This window comes from Oncorhynchus clarkii, unplaced genomic scaffold (genome assembly GCF_045791955.1).
Source record: "Oncorhynchus clarkii lewisi isolate Uvic-CL-2024 unplaced genomic scaffold, UVic_Ocla_1.0 unplaced_contig_7539_pilon_pilon, whole genome shotgun sequence".
NCBI lineage: Eukaryota > Metazoa > Chordata > Actinopteri > Salmoniformes > Salmonidae > Oncorhynchus > Oncorhynchus clarkii.
Genome location: NW_027259434.1, coordinates 1 through 26,837, shown reverse-complemented (window position 1 = coordinate 26,837; position 26,837 = coordinate 1). Strand labels below are relative to the sequence as shown.

Below are 26,837 nucleotides of genomic sequence, written 5' to 3'. Positions count from 1 at the left end.
CCAATGGGCAGCAGCCCTCAGATGAGTGGCATGGCTGCGTTGGCTGCAGCGGCTGCTGCCACACAGAAGATCCCGCCCTCCACGGCCACCATGCAGCTTCCAGCTGGTGCTACTATGGTCAAGACCGTGGCCATGAGCCCCGGTTCACAGACTGTCAAAGTAGCCTCGCCTGTTATGGTAAGAGATCCCTGGACGAATAGTAACACGCACACACACCATGTAAACCTCTGCTGTTAATTATGAACACTAGAGTGATTTTTGTTTATCATGGCTGTGGTCCAATACCCACGTTACCTACTGTACCACGTAGAGTGAAGCAATGTATCGGCCGTGCCTTCTAAATGCTATAGGGGCTGTCTTGTCTGTGCCTTCTAAATGCTATAGGGGCTGTCTTGGCTGTCCTTCTAAATGCTATAGGGGCTGTCTTGACCGAGCCTTCTAAATGCTATAGGAGCTGTCTTGACCGTGCCTTCTAAATGGTATAGGGGATGTCTTGGCCGTGCCTTCTGAATGCTATAGGGGCTGTCTTGGCCGTGCCTTCTGAATGCTATAGGGGCTGTCTTGGCCGTGCCTTCTAAATGCTATAGGGGCTGTCTTGGCTGTCCTTCTAAATGCTATAGGGGCTGTCTTGGCCGTGCCTTCTGAATGCTATAGGGGATGTCTTGGCCGTGCCTTCTGAACGCTATAGGAGCTGTCGTGGCGGTGCCTTCTGAATGCTATAGGGGCTGTCTTGGCTGTGTCTTCTAACTACTCTCTCTCTCTCCTGTCTCTCTGTCTGTGTGTCTCTCACCCGGTGTTGTCCTCCCTAGGTTAGTAACCCAGCAACCCGCATGCTGAAGACTGCTGCGGCTCAGGTGGGCACGTCAGGTGTTGTCACACCCGGAACGCCTTCTCGCCCTATCATCACCGTGCACAAGTCTGGCACGGTGACGGTTGCCCAGCAACACCAGGTGGTTACCACGGTAGTGGGAGGAGTCACCAAGACAATCACCCTTGTCAAGAGCCCCCTTACTATGGGGGGAGGTGGAACACTGGTAAGATGTTGTTTAGTTGCCTTAGCAGGATCCATAAATTGGCCGGCTAACTTTGAGAAATATTCAGAAAAAATAGATAGATGTTGTTTTCAATCAATTTAATTAAACCATTTAATAACAATATTAATGATAATAATGAAATAACTTGTATAATTCAGAAATAACTTTTAGTTTTTCTGGCATGTTTTTCTGCTTGTGCCAAAGCTAAACTTGGAATATGGGTTGTAAAAATTGTTGGTTTGAATTAATCCCAATTCCCATTTCATGCATCCTTCCTATACAATATGTTTTTAAAACAAATCTGAATATTGAAGCTAAGCAAGTTAGCTGTCTTATCTCATTGACTCCAGTTTTGTGACATGCCCACACCCCTGGGTTTAGCAGGGACTCACTGCGTCTGTTTTGTGACATGCCCACACCCCTGGGTTTAGCAGGGACTCACTGCGTCTGTTTTGTGACATGCCCACACCCCTGGTTTTAGCAGGGACTCACTGCGTCTGTTTTGTGCCCCTGTTCTAAGCTGACCGCGGCCAACCAGGGTCAAAACAAAGTGATGTCTGGGAAGGACGTGCAGCATTGGGTTAGTTAGGATGTCTTCTGTTGTCTTTTACATGAACAGTCCATTCCCCCCTCACACATTCCCCCCACATGTACAGTAGAACAGTCCATTATCCCCATGGGGGGGTCACATATTAAACATGTACAGTGGAACAGTCCATTATCCCCATGGGAGGGTCACATATTAAACACAGAACAGTCCATTCCCCCCTCACATATTAAACATGTACAGTGGAACAGTCCATTATCCCCATGGGAGGGTCACATATTAAACACAGAACAGTCCTTTCCCCCCTCACATATTAAACATTTACAGTGGAACAGTCCATTATCCCCATGGGAGGGTCACATATTAAACACAGAACAGTCCATTCCCCCCTCACATATTAAACATGTACAGTGGAACAGTCCATTATCCCCATGGGGGGGGTCAAATATTAAACATGGACAGTAGAACAGTCCATTATCCCCATGGGAGGGTCACATATTAAACACAGAACAGTCCTTTCCCCCCTCACATATTAAACATTTACAGTGGAACAGTCCATTATCCCCATGGGAGGGTCACATATTAAACACAGAACAGTCCATTCCCCCCTCCCATATTAAACATGTACAGTGGAACAGTCCATTATCCCCATGGGAGGGTCACATATTAAACACAGAACAGTCCATTCCCCCCTCCCATATTAAACATGTACAGTGGAACAGTCCATTATCCCCATGGGAGGGTCACATATTAAACATGGACAGTGGAACAGTCCATTCCCCCCTCACATATTAAACATGTACAGTGGAACAGTCCATTATCCCCATGGGAGGGTCACATATTAAACACAGAACAGTCCATTCCCCCCTCACATATTAAACATGGACAGTGGAACAGTCCATTATCCCCATGGGAGGGTCACATATTAAACACAGAACAGTCCATTCCCCCCTCACATATTAAACATGTACAGTGGAACAGTCCATTATCCCCATGGGGGGTCACATATTAAACATGGACAGTGGAACAGTCCATTCCCCCCTCACATATTAAACATGTACAGTGGAACAGTCCATTATCCCCATGGGAGGGTCACATATTAAACACAGAACAGTCCATTCCCCCCTCACATATTAAACATGTACAGTGGAACAGTCCATTATCCCCATGGGAGGGTCACATATTAAACACAGAACAGTCCATTCCCCCCTCACATATTAAACATGTACAGTGGAACAGTCGGGGTCACATATTAAACATGGACAGTGGAACAGTCCATTCCCCCCTCACATATTAAACATGTACAGTGGAACAGTCCATTATCCCCATGGGGGGTCACATATTAAACATGGACAGTGGAACAGTCCATTCCCCCCTCACATATTAAACATGGACAGTGGAACAGTCCATTATCCCCATGGGGGGTCACATATTAAACATGGACAGTGGAACAGTCCATTCCCCCCTCACATATTAAACATGTACAGTGGAACAGTCCATTATCCCCATGGGGGGGTCACATATTAAACATGTACAGTGGAACAGTCCATTCCCCCCTCACATATTAAACATGTACAGTGGAACAGTCCATTATCCCCATGGGGGGGTCACATATTAAACATGGACAGTGGAACAGTCCATTATCCCCATGGGAGGGTCACATATTAAACACAGAACAGTCCATTCCCCCCTCACATATTAAACATGTACAGTGGAACAGTCCATTCCCCCCTCACATATTAAACATGTACAGTGGAACAGTCCATTCCCCCCTCACATATTAAACATTTACAGTGGAACAGTCCATTATCCCCATGGGAGGGTCACATATTAAACATGTACAGTGGAACAGTCCATTATCCCCATGGGAGGGTCACATATTAAACACAGAACAGTCCATTCCCCCCTAACATATTAAACATGTACAGTGGAACAGTCCATTATCCCCATGGGAGGGTCACATATTAAACACAGAACAGTCCATTCCCTGCCTCACATATTAAACATGTACAGTGGAACAGTCCATTATCCCCATGGGGGGGTCACATATTAAATACAGAACAGTCCATTCCCTCCATGGGGGGGGTCACATATTAAACATGTACAGTGGAACAGCCCATTCTCCCCACGGGGGGGGGTCACATATTAAACGTACAGTAGAACAGTCCATTCTCCCCACGGGGGGGTCACATATTAAACATGTACAGTAGAACAGTCCATTCTCCCCACGGGGGGGGGGGGTCACATATTAAACATGTACAGTAGAACAGTCCATTCTCCCCACGGGGGGGGGGTCACATATTAAACATGTACAGTAGAACAGTCCATTCTCCCCATGGGGGGGGGGTCACATATTAAACATTAAACATGTACAGTAGAACAGTCCATTCTCCCCATGGGGGGGGTCACATATTAAACATGTACAGTGGAACAGTCCATTCTCCCCACGGGGGGGTCACATATTAAACATGTACAGTAGAACAGTCCATTATCCCCATGGGGGGGTCACATATTAAACATGTACAGTAGAACAGTCCATTCTCCCCACGGGGGGGGGGGTCACATATTAAACATGTACAGTGGAACAGTCCATTCTCCCCACGGGGGGGGTCACATATTAAACATGTACAGTATGGAAGTTGCTTTAAATAAAAACATCTAATTTCCATTAATTAATTCATTTCATTAGTGACACATGTAAAATACATAGTTTCCTCAGCCATGTAAGTACAACCACACCCACCTATGTACGATATTATCTAAATAAAGGTGAAATAAATAAAATAAAATAAATTTGACATTTAAATTGGCCTATCTTGATAAAAGTCACGCGAAAGCGTCTGCTAAGTGGAATATATTATATTAGGTTTTTGATGGGTCGATCTTGATAAGGTAAGATGTGTTGTTTTGACCAGTCTCTCTCTCCTACTTCCTGTCCTCTAGCTGTCTAACCTGTCCAACCTGGGGAAGGTGATGTCCGTGGTCCAGACCAAGCCTGGTCAGACAGGAGCGGTGACTGGACAGGCTGGCTCCAGCCTCCAGCACATCATACAGGTCAGTAGTCAGGTAGCTTAGTGGTTAGAGCGTTGGGCCAGTAACCCGAAAGGTTGCTGGTTCGAATCCCCGAGCTGACAGCGTTAAAAAAAAAATCTGTCATTCTGCCCCCCCCGCCTGTTCCCCAGGCGCCGAAGACGTGGATGTCGATTAAGGCAGCCCCCCCCCCCCCCCCCCCCGCACCTCTCTGATTCAGAGGGGTTGGGTTAAATGCGGAAGACACATTTCAGTTGAATGCATTCAGTTGTGCAACTGACTAGTTATCCCCTTTCCCTTAGTTTTGGGGCGACAGGGTAGCCTAGTGGTTTGAGTGTTGGACTAGTAACCAAAAGGTTGCTGGATCAAATCCCCGAGCTGACGAGGTACACATCTGTCGTTCTGCCCCTGAACAGGCAGTTAACCCACTGTTCCTAGGCCGTCATTGAAAATAAGAATCTTAAGAATTCTTAACTGAGTTAGTTAAAAGTATAATCTGGGTCATTTAGTTCGGGGATGTGTTAACTCGGTCATCGAGGGCCTGATTGGTGTCTCACTTTTTCCCCATCCCTAGCAAATGCATCTGATTTAAACAAATTACATTTGAAACCAAAGACCTTGATTAGTGTATTTGCAGGCACTGGGGCAAAATTGTGCCACCAATCAGGCCCACGAAGACCGGAGAGTTGCCCATCCCCGATTTAGGGTTTGTCTCCACGACTCTGATGGGAAAATCTCTTGACAGCCTAGTCCAGTACGGGATCAGCCTAGTCCAGTACGGGATCAGCCTAGTCCAGTACGGGATCAGCCTAGTCCAGTACGGCATCAGCCTAGTCCAGTGCGGCATCAGCCTAGTCCAGTGCGGCATCAGCCTAGTCCAGTGCGGCATCAGCCTAGTCCAGTGCGGCATCAGCCTAGTCCAGTACGCGATCAGCCTAGTCCAGTACGCGATCAGCCTAGTCCAGTACGCGATCAGTACAGGATTCTGATGCACGGGATCAGTCAAACAACCTGAGATATCCGTCTCGAAGGACCATGTTTCTTGTTGTATGTCAGCTTCCACCTCTATCTTGACCTCTGACCCCTAACCCTGAACCCCTCTATCTTGACCTCTGACCCCTAAACCCTGAAACCCCTCTATCTTGTCCTCTGACCCCTAACCCTGAACCCCTCTATCTTGACCTCCGACCCCTAAATCCTGAAACCCCTCTTATCGCCTTCTTTTCAAACCAGACGAAAGGTCCCCTCCCGGCGGGAACCATCCTGAAGCTGGTGACCTCAGCGGATGGCAAGCCCACCACCATCATCACTACGTCCCAGGCCGGGACCGCGGGGGGCAAGCCCACCATCCTATCCTACAGCGGCATGCCCACCACCACCAAGCCTGGCACGCACATCATCAAGACCATACCTATGTCTGCCATCGGACAAGCAGGTCAGTCCTGTCTGCTTCCGAAACATCAACCAATTCATCAATCAATTGAAAGTCAATTTGTGATTTTAAAATATTGTTAAAGAGGGCTTTACAAATGTTGAGTGTTTTTTTCCTTCTTGGATCGTTTGATTCATAGTCAGCACTACATTTTGGGATTTTTGTAGAGCGTTTTCACAGTGGCCCATTGATGCAACCACATGGCTCATGTTTAAATGTGTCTGCATATGACAATAACTTCCTGTTACTAAATGTATTTAATCTGTTGTCTGGTCAGGAGTGACAGGAAGTGGTATGAAGTCCCCCATTACCATTATCACCACTAAGATGATGACACCAGGCACCGGGACACCAGGCAAGATCATCAGCGCAATGCCCAGAACTGGGGCTGGTCAGCAGGGACTCACACAGGTACCCCAACCCCTCTCTAACCTTTAACCCTGGTACAATAACATCAGGCAAAAGACCATCAGCACTATGCCCAGAGCTGGGGCTGGTCAGCAGGGACTCACACAGCTAACCCAACCCCTCTCTAACCTTATACCCTGGTACAATAACATCAGGCAAAAGACCATCAGCACTATGCCCAGAGCTGTACTCATAATATACATGAGAACTATCGCCTTATGTTGAGGATAGCTGTGCTGCAAGCCCAGCTTCAGACGCAATCGTTAGGCAAGGGTAATTTCAGTGTAGGAAAGGATGAAACCGCGTTTGTGCCGTCAGTAAGTACAGATAGTAATATAAACCCCCCCCCCCCAATCGGTAGCACAGATGCTGTTCCATCCTCAGTCGGTGTTGCTCATTCAGCCGACACTATTTCAACCGGTTCTCTCCATGAAGCAACGAGTCAAGAGGCCGAGACTGCTCAGGTTTCTCCTCCACGCGCCACCAAAGCCTCCTACCATTTAGCTCTGACAAATTTAAAAACCTAGTCATTGGCGACTCCATAACCTGCAATATTAGACTTAAAAATAATAATCTAGCGATCATACATTGTTTACATAAAAGCTGATCTGAAGAGGGTGCTGGCTGAGACTAAAACTGGCGAGGGTATAGAGATATTGTTATCCACGTCGGCACCAACGATGTTAATTTGAAACAGAGATCACCAAGCGTAACACAGGTTCATTGTGTACAGTGTAGTGTCTTCCTGAAAGTGTTCACCACCCTTGACATTTTTCCAATTTGGTTGTCTTACAACCTGGAATTAAAATAGATTTGTTTTGGGGGGGGGGTTGTATCATTTGATTTACACAACATGCCTAACACTTTGAAGGTGCAAAATATTTTTTATTGTGAGACAAACATGAAATAAGACCAAAAAAAGAAGAACATTTGAGCGTGCATAACTATAAACAGCCCAAAGGCAATACTTTGTAGAGTCACCTTTTGCAGCAATTACAGCTGGGTTTGTCTCTATAAGCTTGACACATCTAGCCACTGGGATTTTTGCCCATTCTTCAAGGAAAAACAACTCCAGCTCCTTCAAGTTGGATGGGTTCCGCTGGTGTACAGCAATCTTTATGTCATACCACAGATTCTCAATTAGATTGAGGTCTGGGCTTTGACTAGGCCATTCTAAGACATTTAAATGTTTCCCCTTAAACCACTCGAGTGTTGCTTTAGCAGTATGCTTAGGGTCATTGTCCTGCTGGAAGGTGAACCTCCGTCCCAGTCTCAAATCTCTGGAAGACTGAAACAGGTTTCCCTCAAGAATGTCCCTGTATTTAGAGTCATCCATCATTTCTTCAATTCTGACCAGTTTCCCAGTCCCTGCCGATGGAAAAATATGGTGTTCTCGGGGTGATGAAGGTGTTCTCGGGGTGATGAAGGTGTTCTCGGGGTGATGAAGGTGTTTGGTTTGTGCCAGACGGAGTTTTCCTTGATGTCCAAAAAATCTCAATTTTAGTCTCATCTGACCAGAGTACCTTCTTCCATATGTTTCGGGAGTCTCCCACATGCCTTTTGGCGAACTCTAAACGCGTTTGGCTTTTTTCTGGCCACTCTTCCGTAAAGCCCAGCTCTGTGGAGTGTACGGCTTAGTGGTCCTATGGACAGATACTCCAATCTCCGCTGTGGAGCTTTGCAGCTCCTTCAGGGTTATCTTTGGTCTCTTTGTTGCCTCTCTGATTAATTCCTTCCTTGCCTGGTCAGTGAGTTTTGGTGGGCGGCCCTCTCTTGGCAGGTTTGTTGTGGTGCCATATTCTTTCCATTTTTTAATAATGGATTTAATGGTGCTCTGTGGGATGTTCAAAGTTTGGGATATTTTTTTATAACCCAACCCTGATCTGTACTTCTCCACAACTTTGTCCCTGACCTGTTTGGAGAGCTCCTTGGTCTTCATGGTGCCGCTTGCTTCGTGGTGCCCCTTGCTTAGTGGTGTTGCAGACTCTGGTGCCTTTCAGAACAGGTGTATATACACTGAGATCATGTGACACTTAGATTGCACACAAGTGGACTTTATTTAATTAATTATGTGACTTCTGAAGGTAATTTCACTTCAACAATTTGGACTATTTTGAAATCCAAATAAAAATATATTTAAATTCCAGGTTGTAAGGCAACAAAATAGGAAAAACGCCAAGGGGGGTGAATACTTTTGCAAGGCACTGTAAATTAACTAGAAAGATGTCGGCATCGAGTAATTGTCTCTGGCCCGCTCCCAGTTAGAGGGGGAGTGATGACCTCTACAGCAGTCTCTCACAACTCAATCGCTGGTTGAAAACCGTTTTAAATGTAGTAATTGGCCCTCTTTCTGAGACTCCCTTACAAACGGGGCCAAGCTTGGCCTGCTGAGGATTGACTGAGTGATGGGCAGCACCTTGAATACATTGTAATTTGATATGACAACAAATTAATAAGCCAGGGAGGAGTTAATGACGGGTAAGAACTAAAGTGTTGGGTCAGTGTTTCCAGGAGACCCTAATTAAACGTTACATTACCTCACATAGCTAGCTAACATTTTCACGCTTCGACCGTTCCTTTCTGATTTCGAAGATACCGTTGCACAAACGACATGCTGATCTAGGCGTACAACAGCACTGGTACTCGGCTGTATGAACTAGCTACGTTTGCGCGGACTCTTAGTGCATTTAGCAAGCTAGCTAATGTTAGCCAGGTAATTAGCGATTAGCATTAGCGGCTAAAACTATTTATTTTAGCCACAACCTTCTGAGAAAAGACAAACCAATAGTGTAATTATTAAACACCGTTCGTTGGAAAGCTGCAACGTTTTCACCAACATCTTGTTGCATCCATCTGACCTCTTCACTCTGTGGTCGAGCGACTGCGTCCCCTTGGGAACGACCTGTAAGCAATTTCACTGCTAGTCTACACCTGTTGTTTTACGAAGCATGTGACAAGTCAAATGTGATTTGATTTGACGAGAGGAGAGGGGAGGGGGGGGGGGGGGCTTGGTAAGTGCCATGCAACAGCAGTAAAGGGAGAAAGATGACTCGTAGGAGATGGAGTAAAAGTGTTTTAAAAAACGACATTACCCGCACCAGAGTTACGTATCACATTTTAAACAAAAACCAAACATTTGAAATGCTGTTCTAGAAAGGTCAAGTTAAAAAAAAAACTAACTGGACCGTTGCATCAATACCTGCAGATCGCTGCTCCCGAGTGGCTCAGCGGTCTGAGGCACTGCATCTCGGCGTTATAGAGGCGTCACTACAGAAACCCTGGTTCAGAATCCAGTCTGTATAACAATCGGCTGTGATTGGGAGTCCCATAGGGGCGGCTCACAATTGGCCCAGCGTCGTCCGGGTTTGGCCGGTGTAGGCCGTCATTGTAAATAAGAATTTGTTCATTACGGACTTGCCAAGTTAAATAAAGGTTAAAATAAAAAAGTATACTGCCCAGCTATTAGTTAAATATCAAACTAGGCTAATTTAGTACATGCGTATATTTGCTATCTTGCTCATGCATACTTCACCTGTGTGATTCTACCAGGTTGTTATTGTTGTTATTATGATTCTACCAGGTTGTTGTTGTTGTTGTTATGATTCTACCAGGTTGTTGTTGTTGTTATGATTCTACCAGGTTGTTGTTGTTATGATTCTACCAGGTTGTTGTTGTTATGATTCTACCAGGTTGTTGTTATGATTCTACCAGGTTGTTGTTGTTATGATTCTACCAGGTTGTTGTTGTTATGATTCTACCAGGTTTCTTATTATTGTGATTCTACCAGGTTGTTATGTTTCTACCAGGTTGTTGTTATGTTTCTACCAGGTTGTTGTTGTTATGATTCTACCAGGTTTCTTATTATTGTGATTCTACCAGGTTATGTTTCTACCAGGTTGTTGTTGTTATGTTTCTACCAGGTTGTTGTTGTTATGATTCTACCAGGTTTCTTATTATTGTGATTCTACCAGGTTGTTATGTTTCTACCAGGTTGTTGTTATGATTCTACCAGGTGGTTGTTATGATTCGACCAGGTTATGATTCTACCAGGTTGTTGTTATGATTCTACCAGGTTGTTGTTATGATTCTACCAGGTTGTTGTTATGATTCTACCAGGTTGTTGTTATGATTCTACCAGGTTGTTGTTATGATTCTACCAGGTTGTTATGATTCTACCAGGTTGTTGTTATGATTCTTCCAGGTTGTTGTTGTTATTATTCTACCAGGTTGTGGTTATGATTCTACCAGGTTGTTATGATTCTACCAGGTTGTGGTTATGATTCTACCAGGTTGTTGTTATTATTCTACCAGGTTGTGGTTATGATTCTACCAGGTTGTGGTTATGATTCTACCAGGTTATGATTCTACCAGGTTGTTGTTATGATTCTACCAGGTTGTTGTTATTATTCTACCAGGTTGTTGTTATGATTCTACCAGGTTGTTGTTATTATTCTACCAGGTTGTTGTTATTATTCTACCAGGTTGTTGTTATTATTCTACCAGGTTGTTGTTATGATTCTACCAGGTTGTTGTTATTATTCTACCAGGTTGTTGTTATTATTCTACCAGGTTATGATTCTACCAGGTTGTTGTTATGATTCTACCAGGTTGTGGTTATGATTCTACCAGGTTATGATTCTACCAGGTTGTTGTTATGATTCTACCAGGTTGTTGTTATGATTCTACCAGGTTATGATTCTACCAGGTTGTTGTTATGATTCTACCAGGTTGTTGTTATGATTCTACCAGGTTGTGGTTATGATTCTACCAGGTTGTTATGATTCTACCAGGTTGTGGTTATGATTCTACCAGGTTGTTGTTATTATTCTACCAGGTTGTGGTTATGATTCTACCAGGTTGTTATGATTCTACCAGGTTGTTATGATTCTACCAGGTTGTTATGATTCTACCAGGTTGTGGTTATGATTCTACCAGGTTGTGGTTATGATTCTACCAGGTTATGATTCTACCAGGTTGTTGTTATGATTCTACCAGGTTGTTGTTATTATTCTACCAGGTTGTTGTTATGATTCTACCAGGTTGTTGTTATTATTCTACCAGGTTGTTGTTATTATTCTACCAGGTTGTTGTTATGATTCTACCAGGTTGTGGTTATGATTCTACCAGGTTGTGGTTATGATTCTACCAGGTTATGATTCTACCAGGTTGTTGTTATGATTCTACCAGGTTGTGGTTATGATTCTACCAGGTTATGATTCTACCAGGTTGTTGTTATGATTCTACCAGGTTGTTGTTATGATTCTACCAGGTTATGATTCTACCAGGTTGTTGTTATGATTCTACCAGGTTGTTGTTATGATTCTACCAGGTTGTGGTTATGATTCTACCAGGTTATGATTCTTCCAGGTTGTTGTTATGATTCTACCAGGTTGTTGTTATGATTCTACCAGGTTATGATTCTACCAGGTTGTTGTTATGATTCTACCAGGTTGTTGTTATGATTCTACCAGGTTGTTGTTATGATTCTACCAGGTTGTGGTTATGATTCTACCAGGTTGTTATGATTCTACCAGGTTGTGGTTATGATTCTACCAGGTTGTTGTTATTATTCTACCAGGTTGTGGTTATGATTCTACCAGGTTGTTATGATTCTACCAGGTTGTGGTTATGATTCTACCAGGTTGTTATGATTCTACCAGGTTGTTATGATTCTACCAGGTTGTGGTTATGATTCTACCAGGTTGTGGTTATGATTCTACCAGGTTGTTGTTATGATTCTACCAGGTTATGATTCTACCAGGTTATGATTCTTCCAGGTTGTTGTTGTTATTATTCTACCAGGTTGTTGTTGTTATTATTCTACCAGGTTGTTATTAATATTATGTTTCTACCAGGTGGTGCTGAAGGGTGCCCCAGGACAGCCCGGGACTATTTTACGGACCGTCCCCATGGGAGGTGTACGTCTCGTCTCCCCGGTAACTGTTTCCGGTGTCAAACCTAACGTCACCACCCTTGTTGTCAAGGGAACCACAGGTAAGGATGTTCAGTGAACCTCCGACAGATAGCTCTTTGCTAGTCGGCGCGCCTAGCTTCATCCTTGACTAGTTGTGTTCCTAAAGATTTGTTTAGTTTTAGTGACTTGTTGAATCCTCCACGGTCAGATTGCGTTGAACAATCATGCTTTTAGTTTGTATTGTTTTGAAGCATCTGTCCCAATAGATTAGCCTGGGTACCAGTCTGTTAGCGCTAACGTCCCACTCCTTAACACACCTGGTGGAATGTTAACACAAAACCGGTCTGGATTTCAGGCTACCGATATACACAATCAACAATCGATTTAACGTTGTCCCTTCCCCTTAGGTGTGACAACGTTTGGTACGGTGACTGGTACAGTGTCTTCGAGCCTGGCGGGAGGAAGTGTTGCCACGGCTACTCCCATCACCACCTTGGGCACCATGACCACTCTGCCTGGACAGGTCACCGTCTCCGCAGCTCAGGTACAGTTCATGTGGAACAACGGAGGCTGTGTTTACACAGGCGGTCAAAATAATTGATCGGTCAAAAAAATAATGATCAGAATCGGGCTGCCTTTTGTAAAAGCGGTGTCGTCGGTGCCTTATCCCTCACGTTTCTTACGATCGGGAAAGGTGTTCGCGTTTGGTGCAGATGCATATAGACTTGTGTGTATATATAGACTTGTTTATACTGTACTATTGACTGTATGTTTGTTTTACTCCATGTGTAACTCCGTGTCGCTGTATGTGTCGAACTGCTTTGCTTTATCTTGGCCAGGTCGCAATTGTAAATGAGAACTTGTTCTCAACTTGCCTACCTGGTTAAATAAAGGTGAAATAAATCTAATAAAGATGCATCCGTCCTGTCATGAATACTTGCAATGGGTTGTGACTCCCTTTATGTATTTATTTGGCTGCTACGCTTGTCCTGCTGGCACATGCAGTGATACGCCTGGGAAGACAGGCTGCCTGTAAAAAGCAGTGCTTCTCGTATGAACAGCGGCTCTTCTTCTCTGGTCAGACATGCCATCATGAGAAAACCTCGTACTTGGAATGGTTTAGTTGTCATTTAAATATGTTTTATTTATTCAAATATGTATTTTTTTGTTGTATTATTGGCAAGATTGATTTGTATTGGAACTTTGGTTTATTGACTTCCTGATTGACCCCCCCCCCCCCTGTACTCTTTATGTCCTCCAGGCGGGAGCTCAGCCCACTCAGGTGACCCTGATCACGACCCCCAGTGGTGTGGATGCTCAGCCTGTCCACGACCTCCCGGTCTCCATCCTGTCCTCCCCCACCTCCGCCGACCCCTCGTCCACCCAGCCCGAGGCAGGCGACCCAGGAACGGTAACCCTGGTCTGCTCAAACCCCCCCTGCGAGACCCACGAGACCGGCACCACTAATACAGCTACCACGGCCTCCGCTAACATGACTGGTGATGGTGGGGTGGAGAGGGTGTGTTCAAACCCGCCGTGCGAAACCCACGAGACCGGCACCACCAACACTCAAACGACAGCGTCCTCCAACATGGGCCAGGTGCAGCAGGTGTGCACCAACCCGCCGTCAGAGACCCACGATACAGGTACCACCAACACCCAGACCACCGCCAGCTGTAACATGGGATCCAACCAGCAACAACAAGGCTCCAGCGTAACCAACAACACCAGCGGGTCTGATCCCCCGTCCTCTCCGCCCCCCTCCTCCTCCGGAGACCTCTCCCCCTCGTCTCTTTCTGGTACCAGCTCTGTGCCCGGGGTGCTACGACCGGAGACTCTGAGAACAGGGACCACCTACACCTCGACCACCGCACGCTCTAACATGGGCTCTGACAAGATGGGCATGACGCTCAGCTCCTCGTCCTCAGATAACCAGAGCAAGTCATCCAGCGGAGGAGGAGGAGGAGGAGGAGGATCCCCCCTCACCTCTCCTGTCTGCTCCAGTCCACCCTGTGAAACGCACCAGACTGGCCCCACTGAGGCCGGAGCTGAGGGCAGAAGCGCCACACAGGTCTGCTCCAATCCACCTTGTGAAACACACGAGACTGGCACTACCACTACGTCGACGCAGGCCAACTCCAGTATGGGCATCGGGCAGACTACAGGGACAGTGCAGAGAGTGTGTTCCAATCCTCCGTGTGAGACGCACGAAACAGGAACCACCAACACCCCGTCTCAGACTACGTCCAACCTGGCGGGGTCGGGGACAGGGACGGGGACAGGGACGGGCACGGTCCAGAGAGTGTGTTCCAATCCGCCGTGTGAGACGCACGAAACAGGAACCACCAACACCCCGTCTCAGACTACGTCCAACCTGACAGGGACGGGCACAGGGACGGGCACGGTCCAGAGAGTGTGTTCCAATCCGCCGTGTGAGACGCACGAAACAGGAACCACCAACACCCCGTCTCAGACTACGTCCAACCTGACAGGAACGGGGACAGGGACGGGCACAGGGACGGGCACGGTCCAGAGAGTGTGTTCCAATCCGCCGTGTGAAACACACGAGACCGGCACCACCAACACGGCTACTACAGGTGGGAGCTACTGCTATCTATCTATCCACTAAGCATGACTGTCTTTTAACCCATTTTGTTCTCATAGGCGTTTTAGGGAGGATTTGTTTTCAGACACAGATTAATTCAGGTACGAGACACACAACAAAAAATCTACTCAAAGGAGAATCTCCAGAAGGATTAGATTAGGCTTAATCTAGGTCTGGGGGAAATGGTCCCGTAGGCTCCTTTTACACAGGCCTACCTACGTATTCTGTTATTTTGCCCAATTATTGGGGAAAAGGTTGATCTGATTGGTCCAAAGATCAGAATTTGTCTGCCTGTATAAACGCAGCCTTAGTGTTTTAAAACAGAAGATTAAGAGTTAAAATGTTAGTGATATTTTTTTTCCCACCAACATACAGGATGTTTGGGTCTCCGTGTTGGGATGTTTGGGTCTCTGTGTTGGGATGTTTGGGTCTCCGTGTTGGGATGTTTGGGTCTCTGTGTTGGGATGTTTGGGTCTCCGTGTTGGGATGTTTGGGTCTCCGTGTTGGGATGTTTGGGTCTCCGTGTTGGGATGTTTGGGTCTCTGTGTTGGGATGTTTGGGTCTCTGTGTTGGGATGTTTGGGTCTCCGTGTTGGGATGTTTGGGTCTCCGTGTTGGGATGTTTGGGTCTCTGTGTTGGGATGTTTGGGTCTCTGTGTTGGGATGTTTGGGTCTCTGTGTTGGGATGTTTGGGTCTCTGTGTTGGGATGTTTGGGTCTCCGTGTTGGGATGTTTGGGTCTCTGTGTTGGGATGTTTGGGTCTCCGTGTTGGGATGTTTGGGTCTCTGTGTTGGGATGTTTGGGTCTCTGTGTTGGGATGTTTGGGTCTCTGTGTTGGGATGTTTGGGTCTCCGTGTTGGGATGTTTGGGTCTCCGTGTTGGGATGTTTGGGTCTCTGTGTTGGGATGTTTGGGTCTCCGTGTTGGGATGTTTGGGTCTCCGTGTTGGGATGTTTGGGTCTCCGTGTTGGGATGTTTGGGTCTCCGTGTTGGGATGTTTGGGTCTCTGTGTTGGGATGTTTGGGTCTCTGTGTTGGGATGTTTGGGTCTCCGTGTTGGGATGTTTTGGTGTTAATTGTGTGACGTCCCTCCAGCCCAGCCTGGTGACTCGACACAGGGAGACAACGGAACTACAGAGGCTCCCTCGTCGTCCTCGGTAACCACCGAGTCCAGTGCCGTGGTGGCGGCTGGCCGAGCAGTTACCACGGTTACCCAGTCCACACCCACACCTGGACCCTCCGTACCTGTAAGGGCCACACACACACACACACACACACGGCTGTTATAGTGTTTACTCTCTTGAAGTTGTGGTTAGCTGGTTCAGACACTCACTGCACTAACAGACTGTTAGAGGTGTTTATTTTGGGATCATTTTACTTTTGACCGTTCAAGCCTTCCTGTCCCCGACCCTTCCTTCCTTCCTTCCACCAGGAGATTTCGTCGATGTCTGGGTCGTCTGAGGCGATGGTGGCGGCATGTATAGAGGGAGAGGAGGCCATGCAGACGGACTGTCTCCCAGAGGGCACAGTGAGGGTCGTGACCCTGGAAGAGGCTGCTGCAGCTGGGATACAGGTCCATGTGGAGGGCATGGAGGAACAGAACCAGGGGGAGCAGGAGGTACAGTACGATACATACTGATGTGTATATTACCTGTCAAACGTTTGGACACGCATGCTCATTCCAGGGTTTTTCTTTATTTTTACTATTTTCTACATTGTAGAATAATAGTGAAGACATCAAAACTATGAAATAACACATATGGAATCATGTCGTAACCAAAAAAAAGTGTTTAACAAATCAAAATATATTTTCTATTTGAGATTCTTCAAAGTAGCCACCCTTTGCCTTGATGGCAGCTTTGCACACTCTTGGCATTCTCTCACCCAGCTTCATGAGGTAGTCACCTGGAATGCATTTCAATTAACAGGTGTGCCTTGTTAAAAGTTGTGGAATTTCTTCCTTCTTAATGCGTATGAGCCAATCAGTTGTGTTGTGACAAGGTAGGGGTGTTATACAGAAGACAGCCCTATTTGGTGAAAGACCAAGTCCATATTATGGCAAGAACTGATCAAATAAGCAAAGAGAAACGACAGTCCATCATTACTTTAAAACATGAAAGTCCGTCAATACGGAACATTTCAAGAACTTTGAAGATTTCATGAAGTGCATTCGCAAAAACCATCAAGGGCTATGATGGAACTGGCTCTCATGAGGATCACCACAGGAATGGAAGACCCAGAGTTACCTCTGCTGCAGAGGATGCTTCACAGAGTTCAAGTAACAGACTCATCTAAACATCAACTGTTCAGAAGAGACTGTGTGAATCAGGCCTTCATGGTTGATTGCGGCAAAGAAACCACTTATAAAGAACACCTATAAGAAGCGACTTGCTTGGACCAAGAAAAATGAGCAATGGACATTAGACCGGTGAAAATCTGTCCTTTGGTCTGATGAGTCCACATTTTGGGGGTTTTGGTTCCAACTGCCGTGTCTTTGTGGCACGCATAGTATGTCAACGGATGATCTCCGCACGTGTGGTTCCCATTGTGAAGCATGGAGGAGGAGGAGGTGTGATGGTGCTTTGCTGGTGACACAGTCAGTGATTTATTTAGAATTCAAGGAACACTTAACCAGCATGGCCTCCACAGCATTCTGCAGCGATGCGCCATCCCATCTGGTTTGGGCTTAGTGGGACACTTTTTTTTTCAACAGGACAATGACCCAACACCTCCAGGCTGTGTAAGGGCTGTTTGACTAAGAAGAAGAGTGATGGAGTAGTGCATCAGATGACCTGGCCTCCACAATCGCCTGACCTCAACCAAATTGAAATGGTTTGGGCTGAGTCGGACCGCAGAGTGAAGGAAAAGCAGCCAACAAGTGCTCAGCATACGTGGGAACTCCTTCAAGACTGTTGGAAAAGCATTCCAGGTGAAGCAGGTTGAGAGAATCCCAAGAGTGTGCAAAGCTGTCATCAAGGCACAGGGTGGCTACTTTGAAGAATCTCAAATTATAAAATATATTTATATTTGTTTAACTTCTCTGGGATATGTGGGACGCTAGCGTCCCACCTCGCCAACAGCCAGTGAAATTGCAGGGCGCCAAATTCAAAGCAACAGAAATCTCACGATTAAAATTCCTCAAACATACAAGTATCATACACCATTTTAAAGATACACTTCTCGTGAATCCAGCCACAGTGTCCGATTTCAAAAAGGCTTTACGGCGAAAGCACACCTTGCGATTATGTTAGGTCAGCACCTAGCCACAGAGAACCATACAGCCATTTTCCAACCAAGGAGAGGTGTCACAAAAGTCAGAAATAGAAACTTTAAAATGAAATCACTAACCTTTGATCTTCGCCGGATGTTAGACAATAAATGTGTGTTTTTTGTTCTATAAAGTTAATCTTTATGTCCAAAAATCCTCATTTGAAATTGGTGCGTTGTGTTCAGAAATGCATTGTCTCAAATAAACAGCAGGTGAAAGCCACATCAAATGACAGAAATACTCACCATAAACATTGATGAAAGGTACAAGTGTTAAACATACAATTAAAGAAACTTCTCCTTAATGCAACCTGTGTGTCAGATTTTTAAAAAGGCTTTGCAGCAAAAAAATTATCATAATTAAAATTCCTCCATACAGCCATTTTCCAAAGAAGGAGAGGTGTCACAAAACTCAGAAATAGCGTTATAAATATTCACTTACCTTTGATCTTCGGAATGCACTCCCAGGAATCCCAGTCCCACAAATGTTTGTTTTGTTCGATAAAGTAAATAATTTATGTCCAAATACCTCCTTTTTGTTTGCGCGTTTAGCCCAGTAATTCAAATGCACAATGCGCGAGCAATTAGTGCAGACGAAAAGTCAGTTATATTACAGTTCGTAGAAACATGTCAAACGAAGTATAGAAACAATCTTTAGGGTGTTTTTATCATAAATCTTCAATAATGTTTCAACCGGACAATTCCTTTGTCTTTAGAAATGAAAAGGAACTCAGCTCGCTCTCACGGCTTTCTGCCAGACCTCTTCGTCAAACAGCTCTTATTCGCTCCCCCTTCATAGTAGAAGCCTGAAACAAGGTTGTAAAGACTGTCGACATCTAGTGGAAGCCTTAGGAACTGCAATCTGACCAAATTTACACTCTATCTTGGATTGACAATGACTTGAAAAACTACAAACCTCAGATTTACCACTTCCTTTTTCTCAGGTTTTCGCCTGCCATATGAGTTCTGTTATACTGACAGACATCATGCAAACAGTTTTTTTTAGAAACTTCAGAGTGTTTTCTATCCAAATCTACTAATTATATACATTATTCTAGCTTTTGGGCCTGAGTAGCAGGCAGTTTACTCTGGGCACCTTATTCATCCAAGCTACTCAATACTGCCCCCCAGTCCCAAAGAAGTCAACACTTTCTTTGGTAACTACATAACCATATGTGTTAATTTTATAGTTTTGATGTCTTCACTATTATTCTACAATGTGGAACCTTTTACGAATAAAGAAAAACCCTTTGAATGAGTAGCTGTGTCCAAACTTTTGACTGGTACTGTGTATATATACATACAGTGCAACACACACGGAAGGGAACCACCATCCACAGGTCCTCTGTCATGTCTTGGAAAAGGCCACAGAATGAAACGCTGTTTCCTCCCAGCAGCACACACGAGCGACTAAATTGTGTGCCAACAAAACATTTTTAGTAACATTGAAAAAAAAGTTACTTTAAAAAAAATCTGGACAATTTTTCTCTGCCTCCTAGGGCCTGCCTGCGGAGCTGATGTCTGAAGGTGACGCGGGGGGCCAGCAGACCCTGATGGTGACGGGTTTAACCCCCGAGGAGCTGGCTGTTACCGCTGCAGCCGAGCAGGCAGCACAACACGCTGCTACTGAGGAGGCTAACGCCCAGGCCATGGCCATACAGGCTGTCCTGCAGGCCGCACAGCACGCTGTCATGAGTGAGTAGACACACACACACACACACACACACACACAGCCCAGGCCATGGCCATACAGGCTGTCCTGCAGGCCGCACAGCACGCTGTCATGAGTGAGTAGACACACACACACACACACACACACACAGCCCAGGCCATGGCCATACAGGCTGTCCTGCAGGCCGCACAGCACGCTGTCATGAGTGAGTAGACACACACACACACACACACACACACACACACACACACAGCCCAGGCCATGGCCATACAGGCTGTCCTGCAGGCCGCACAGCACGCTGTCATGAGTGAGTAGACACACACACACACACACACACACAGCCCAGGCCATGGCCATACAGGCTGTCCTGCAGGCCGCACAGCACGCTGTCATGAGTGAGTAGACACACACACACACACACACACACAGCCCAGGCCATGGCCATACAGGCTGTCCTGCAGGCCGCACAGCACGCTGTCATGAGTGAGTAGACACACACACACACACACACAGCCCAGGCCATGGCCATACAGGCTGTCCTGCAGGCCGCACAGCACGCTGTCATGAGTGAGTAGACACACACACACACACACACACACTGTGCCACAGACAGCCCTGGTCATACTGTAGATCAGGTATTCCCAAATTGGGGTACGGGTAGCCACAATGCCGCCGGGGGTACGCCAAAGAAACCGGGGTCTTGACCAGACTGCAGTTCGATGCCGTAACAGACGTCAGTGGGCATATGGTCACCTTCGATGACCACTGACGGGCTGGAGAAGTGTTCTCCAACCGCATGAATCCACGTTTCAACAATCAATTATTTTATCAAACTAATTTATCAATCAAATTTGATCAAAAATCACCGATCTGTCTTTCAAGTCTATGAAATGCCTTCTTTTTTAAAATTTATTTTAAAACCAATTTAACCATAATCCTGCATAATACACACTCACTAATAGACTAACTTATTGTAGCAGGTATTATAGAAAATCAACACAGGTCTTAGAAACAATATCTCAAACCCCCGTCCTCGTGTAAGTAGCCAGCTAATATTTATTTAAAGTTTAGCCAACTTGGCTCTGTTTGCTAGTTACTAAGGTAGAACAGTTGAATTGTTATGAACACGACCCCTTCTGTCCGTTTCCAACTGTTTGAACAGCATGCTAGCCTGTCTCGCAGATTTTGAAATTAAGTGTTGGCATCCCGAGTGTCGTAGCGGTCTAAGGCAGTGCTAGAGGCGTCACTACGGGGGGGGGGGGGGTCATGATTTAATTGTAATTTTGTGTGTGGATCTGTCTTGAAATCTCGGGATTTCTGTTGGAAAACAAACCCCGAGAAGATGTTGTGCATCAGTTACAATTTTACATTAGGCTTCAATCAGGCTTATATTTGGGCACAATTGGCCCAGCGTGGTTCGGATACGAGGATTGTTTGGTCGACCGGGATGTCCTTGACCCATCGCGCTCTAGCGACTCCTTGTGGAGGGCCGGGCGCAGTGCCGACTTCGGTCGTTGTTTTCTCCGGCACATTGGCTTCCGGGTTCAGCGAGCAGTGTGGCTTGGCAGGGTCGTGTTTCGGAGGACACATGGCTCTCTCCCGAGTCTGTACGGGAGTTTTAGCGATGGGACAAGACTTTAACTACCAATTGGATGTCATGACATTTGGGAGAAAAGGGGGTAGAGAGTAAAAAAAAGTAATCAACTTGAAATCAAGTGATTCAGAATGAGAAGGAGTTAGTATAAACAGCTAGTCTACAAACGCTGACTCGGCGGCCGATGTAATGGTATTTGGTTTAGATGCGCTATCGTTACGTGGTACTGAAATGTCGCGCGCAAACAAACTGATTTTCCAGATTCAAATGTTCATTTTATAATCCCGTTTTTAGTAGCGTCTGCTCTGCGTGCAATTCCACGAGTTGAAACACAACATGGTATCGGTAGGCAGTTGAACATCTCTTTTTACAGTAAAATATAATATCTCCACGCATTTCAGTTCCATATGACTTGAGTTCTGTTGGACCAAACCTCAAATGGATGAAACCGCTGTCAGAGGAGTGTGTGTGTGTGTGTGTGTGTGCGCGCTGGAAGGTAAAGCCTATAGTCATTGCACAGAAGGAGCGAAGGAGATGATACCAAAAAGATGAAAATGAGAACAAGCGGACTTAACTCGTTAAAATAAAATATTCCTGCAGTACTGGCGTTTGTAATATCGTGCAAAAAACATACATTCAAATTAATAGATATATCACCCAGCCCTAGTTAGCAGTTTGGTAGATGGTAACAAGTCTCACCCCCCCCTCCCCCTCCAGATGAAGGAGACAGTGGCCAGGAGGGCCAGCATCAAACCACCACCATCCCCATTGTGTTGACTCAGGCAGAGCTGGCAGCCCTGGTACATCAACAACAACAGCTGCAGGAAGCCCAGGCTCTGGCCCAGGCGGCGGCAGCGGCAGCAGCAGCAGCACAGCACAACCAGGTCAGTCCACCGTTGTTTTGCTTTCTTCAACAGTCTGTCTGTTCGTTTCATTTTCAAGATGATTCGATGCGACTCTAGATATGTCGACTCTTGAACCATACGTTTTTGAAACGATTCTAGATATGTCGACTCTTGAACCATACGTTTTTGAAACGATTCTAGATAAGTCGACCTCTTGAACCATACGTTTTTGAAACGATTCTAGATATGTCGACCTCTTGAACCATACGTCTTAATTTGAAACGATTCTAGATATGTCGACCTCTTGAACCATACGTTTTAATTTGAAACGGCGCGATGTGATTCGATACACTAAAGTTTGTTGCATAAACACATTAATTTTCAATTCTAATATATATCACAGCTGTGGATGTCACCCCTCATAATGGAATGGTTCAGACCATTTGGAAGTTTGATGGACTTGAATGAGCTTCTCTTACATTACATCGTATTCTTTTAGGAGGCGCTCTCTTCTAGAGACATAATTACTGCGTTCGTCGTAAGATAGCTGGTGGGGAGGTAGAGCTGGTGGGGAGGTAGTGCTGGTGGGGAGGTAGTGCTGGTGGTGAGGTAGTGCTGGTGGGGAGGTAGTGCTGGTGGGGAGGTAGTGCTGGTGGGGAGGTAGAGCTGGTGGGGAGGTAGAGCTGGTGGGGAGGTAGAGCTGGTGGGGAGGTAGTGCTGGGGAGGGGAGGTAGTGCTGGTGGGGAGGTAGTGGGGAAGGAGAGCTGCTGAGCTAGTGGGGAAGGAGAGCTGCTGAGCTAGTGGGGTGATATGTGATCATATGACAGAGCTGAGTGACTTGGTGTATAGAGAGGAGAGGGCCTAGAACTGAACCCTGGGGAACACCAGTAATGACATTACATGGTGCAGACACAGATCGTCTCCACGTCACCTGGTAGGAGAGACCTGCCAGGTGTGATGTAATCCAGGAGTGTGCAGAGCCTGAGGCGCCCAAACCTCTTCAACCATGCAGGGAAGGGTAGCAAACGTCATTTGCTTTCTTCGTTGTGAAATGATCAACTTTACCCTGTATATCTTAAATACATTTTTTTTTTAAATACCATTTTAATTACTGATTTGCTTCAAGCAAAACTACCACAACTATTGCTGTTGGTAAAGGTAATATAAACTCAGCAGTGATTTTGAGGTTGTTCAGCTAAATGAATTAAAATGCCTTGATTTGTTGAATGGAAACTGAGGCGTTTGGGCTGCATGGCCTTCGTCAGGGAGTACAAAGATATGATCATACAATGTCCTCTTTTTTTTATTTAAAAAAAAAAAAATTAGCAGCTTTTTCCAATCAACCTCGGAATTGAAGAGGCAGTGGTTACAGCATTCATTGGACAACACTTGGTCAGCGATACTATGCACATTAACAAGTGAAATAGTGTAGATATGTTTTCAAAATTCAACTCGATGCTAGAAGCATCAGAACCACTAGAAAGGTAGTTGTAACCTTTTTTGAATAGCATCATGTCCACTAGATGACAGCGACGGGACCTCTCACGACCCCACAGGAAAGGAGAGAAATGTAAATGTTCATTTAAACCAGGGTACTTAGTGGCCTGTAGTTTGTAAATCCATATCTCCATTTAAACCAGGGTATTTAGTGGCCTATAGTTTGTAAATCCATATCTCCATTTAAACCAGGGTATTTAGTGGCCTGTAGATTGTAAATCCATATCTTCATTTAAACCAGGGTACGTAGTGGCCTGTAGATTGTAAATCCATATCTCCATTTAACCTGTTGGATCTCTGGGGGCTGATTTCATTTTTGGATAAAAAACGTTCCCGTTTTAAGCGAGATTTTGTCACGAAAAATATGTCTTACTTACTGAATATCTTTCTACCGTTTTGGAAAGAAAACACTTCTAAGCTTCCAGAATCTGCAAAGATTTTGTCTGTAAGTGCCCAGAACTCATTCTACAGAGGGCGAAACCAAGATGATGCATCACCCAGGAATTAGCAGAATTTCTGAAGCTCTGTTTTCCATTGTCTCCTTATATGGCTGTGATTGCGCAAGGAATGAGCCTACACTTTCTGTCGTTCGCCCAAGGTCTTAGCAGCATTGTGACGTATTTGTAGGCATATCATTGGAAGATTGACCATAAGAGACTACATTTTCCAAGTGTCCGCCTGGTGTCCTGCGTCGAATTCGGTGCGCAATTGCCAGCTGCTTCCACTTTACCATTTGATTCAGGGGAGAAAGCATGTGTCCAAGAACGATGTATCAATGAAGAGATATGTGAAAAACACCTTGATGATTGATTCTAAACAGCGTTTGCCATGTTTTCAGTCGATATTATGGAGTTAATTTGGAAAAAAGTTCGCGTTTTGAGGACTGAATTTTCGGGTTTTTTTTGGTAGCCAAATGTGATGTATAAAACGGAGCTATTTCTAATACACAAAGAATCTTTTTGGAAAAACTGAGCATCTGCTATCCAACTGAGAGTATCCTCATTGAAAACATCAGAAGTTCTTCAAAGGTAAATGATTTTATTTGAAGGCTTTTATGTTTTTGTTGAAATGTTGCGTGCTGGATGCTAACGCTATGCTAACGCTAAATCCTTTGTTTGCTAGCTACTGTTACACAAATTATTGTTTTCCTATGGTTGAGAAGCATATTTTGAAAATCTGAGATGACAGTTTTGTTTACAAAAGGCTAAGCTTGCGAGATGGCATATTTATTTCATTTCATTTGCGATTTTCATGAATAGTTAACGTTGCGTTATGGTAATGAGCTTGAGTCTGTATTCCTGATACCGGATCCGGTATGGGGAGTTCCAAGAGGTTAAACCAGGGTATTTAGTGGCCTATAGTTTGTAAATCCATATCTCCATTTAAACCAGGGTATTTAGTGGCCTGTAGATTGTAAATCCATATCTTCATTTAAACCAGGGTACGTAGTGGCCTGTAGTTTGTAAATCCATATCTTCATTTAAACCAGGGTATTTAGTGGCCTGTAGTTTGTAAATCCAGATCTTCATTTAAACCAGGGTACTTAGTGGCCTGTAGTTTGTAAATCCATATCTTCATTTAAACCAGGGTATTTAGTGGCCTGTAGTTTGTAAATCCATATCTTCATTTAAACCAGGGTATTTAGTGGCCTGTAGTTTGTAAATCCATATCTCCATTTAAACCAGGGTATTTAGTGGCCTGTAGTTTGTAAATCCATATCTTCATTTAAACCAGGGTATTTAGTGGTCTGTAGATTGTAAATCCATATCTTCATTTAAACCAGGGTACTTAGTGGCCTGTAGATTGTAAATCCATATCTCCATTTAAACCAGGGTACTTAGTGGCCTGTAGATTGTAAATCCATATCTCCATTTAAACCAGGGTATTTAGTGGCCTGTAGTTTGTAAATCCATATCTTCATTTAACCTGTTGCGACGACCAAACCCGGATCCGGGATTCTATTTATAGACCTAAGCTCATTACCATAACGCAACGTTAACTATTCATGAAAATCGCAAATGAAATGAAATAAATATGCTAGCTCTCAAGCTTAGCCTTTTGTTAACAACACTGTCATCTCAGATTTTCAAAATATGCTTTTCAACCATAGGAAAACAATCATTTGTGTAACAGTAGCTAGCTAGCGTAGCATTTAGCGTTAGCATTAGCGTTAGCATTAGCGTTAGCATTTAGCAGGCAACTATCACAAAAACAAGTAAAGCCTTCAAATAAAATAACTTACCTTTGAAGAACTTCTGATGTTTTCAATGAGGAGACTCTCAGTTAGATAGCAGATGCTCCGTTTTTCCAAAAAGATTCTTTGTGTATTAGAAATAGCTCCGTTTTGTACATCACATTTGGCTACCAAAAAAAAAAAAAAAAAAAAAAAAAACGAAAATTCAGCCCTCAAAACGCGAACTTTTTTCCAAATTAACTCCATAATATCGACTGAAACATGGCAAACGTGGTTTAGAATCAATCCTCAAGGTGTTTTTCCACATATCTCTTCAATGATATATCCTTCGTGGAAGCCTGGTTTCTCCTTGCTCTCAAATGGAAAAATAATTGCACCTGGCTTTACGCTCCAATTTCGACGCAGGGACACCAGGCGGACACTTGGAAAATGTAGTCTCTTATGGTCAATCTTCCAATGATATGCCTACAAATACGTCACAATGCTGCTAACACTTTGGGGGAACGACAGAAAGTGTAGGCTCATTCCTTGCGCAATCACAGCCATATAAGGAGACAATGGAAAACAGAGCTTCAGAAATTCTGATCATTTCCTGGTTGATGCATCATCTTGGTTTTGCCTGTAGAATGAGTTCTGGGGCACTTACAGACAATATCTTTGCAGATTCTGAAACTTCAGAGTGTTTTCTTTCAAAAACTGTCAAGAATATGCATAGTCGAGCATCTTTTCGTGACAAAATATCGCGCTTAAAACGGGAACGTTTTTTATCCAAAAATGAAATAGCGCCCCTAGAGATCAAAG

The 26,837-nt window shown here is 44.9% G+C and overlaps 1 protein-coding gene across 1 annotated transcript; it reads left to right on the top strand.

The window, feature by feature from the left end:
- On the top strand, nt 1-22,384 carry LOC139400156 (host cell factor 1-like; the record flags this gene model as incomplete). The annotated part of the gene is made up of 13 exons (XM_071145184.1): nt 1-177; nt 810-1,034; nt 1,555-1,614; nt 4,525-4,635; nt 5,845-6,046; nt 6,321-6,454; nt 12,307-12,445; nt 12,773-12,909; nt 13,627-14,962; nt 16,063-16,214; nt 16,400-16,585; nt 19,734-19,929; nt 22,218-22,384. Coding segments are annotated over 13 exons (3,222 nt in total), but the record flags the coding sequence as incomplete, so codon positions are not given.
- Between the last annotated feature and the right edge of the window lie 4,453 nt (nt 22,385-26,837).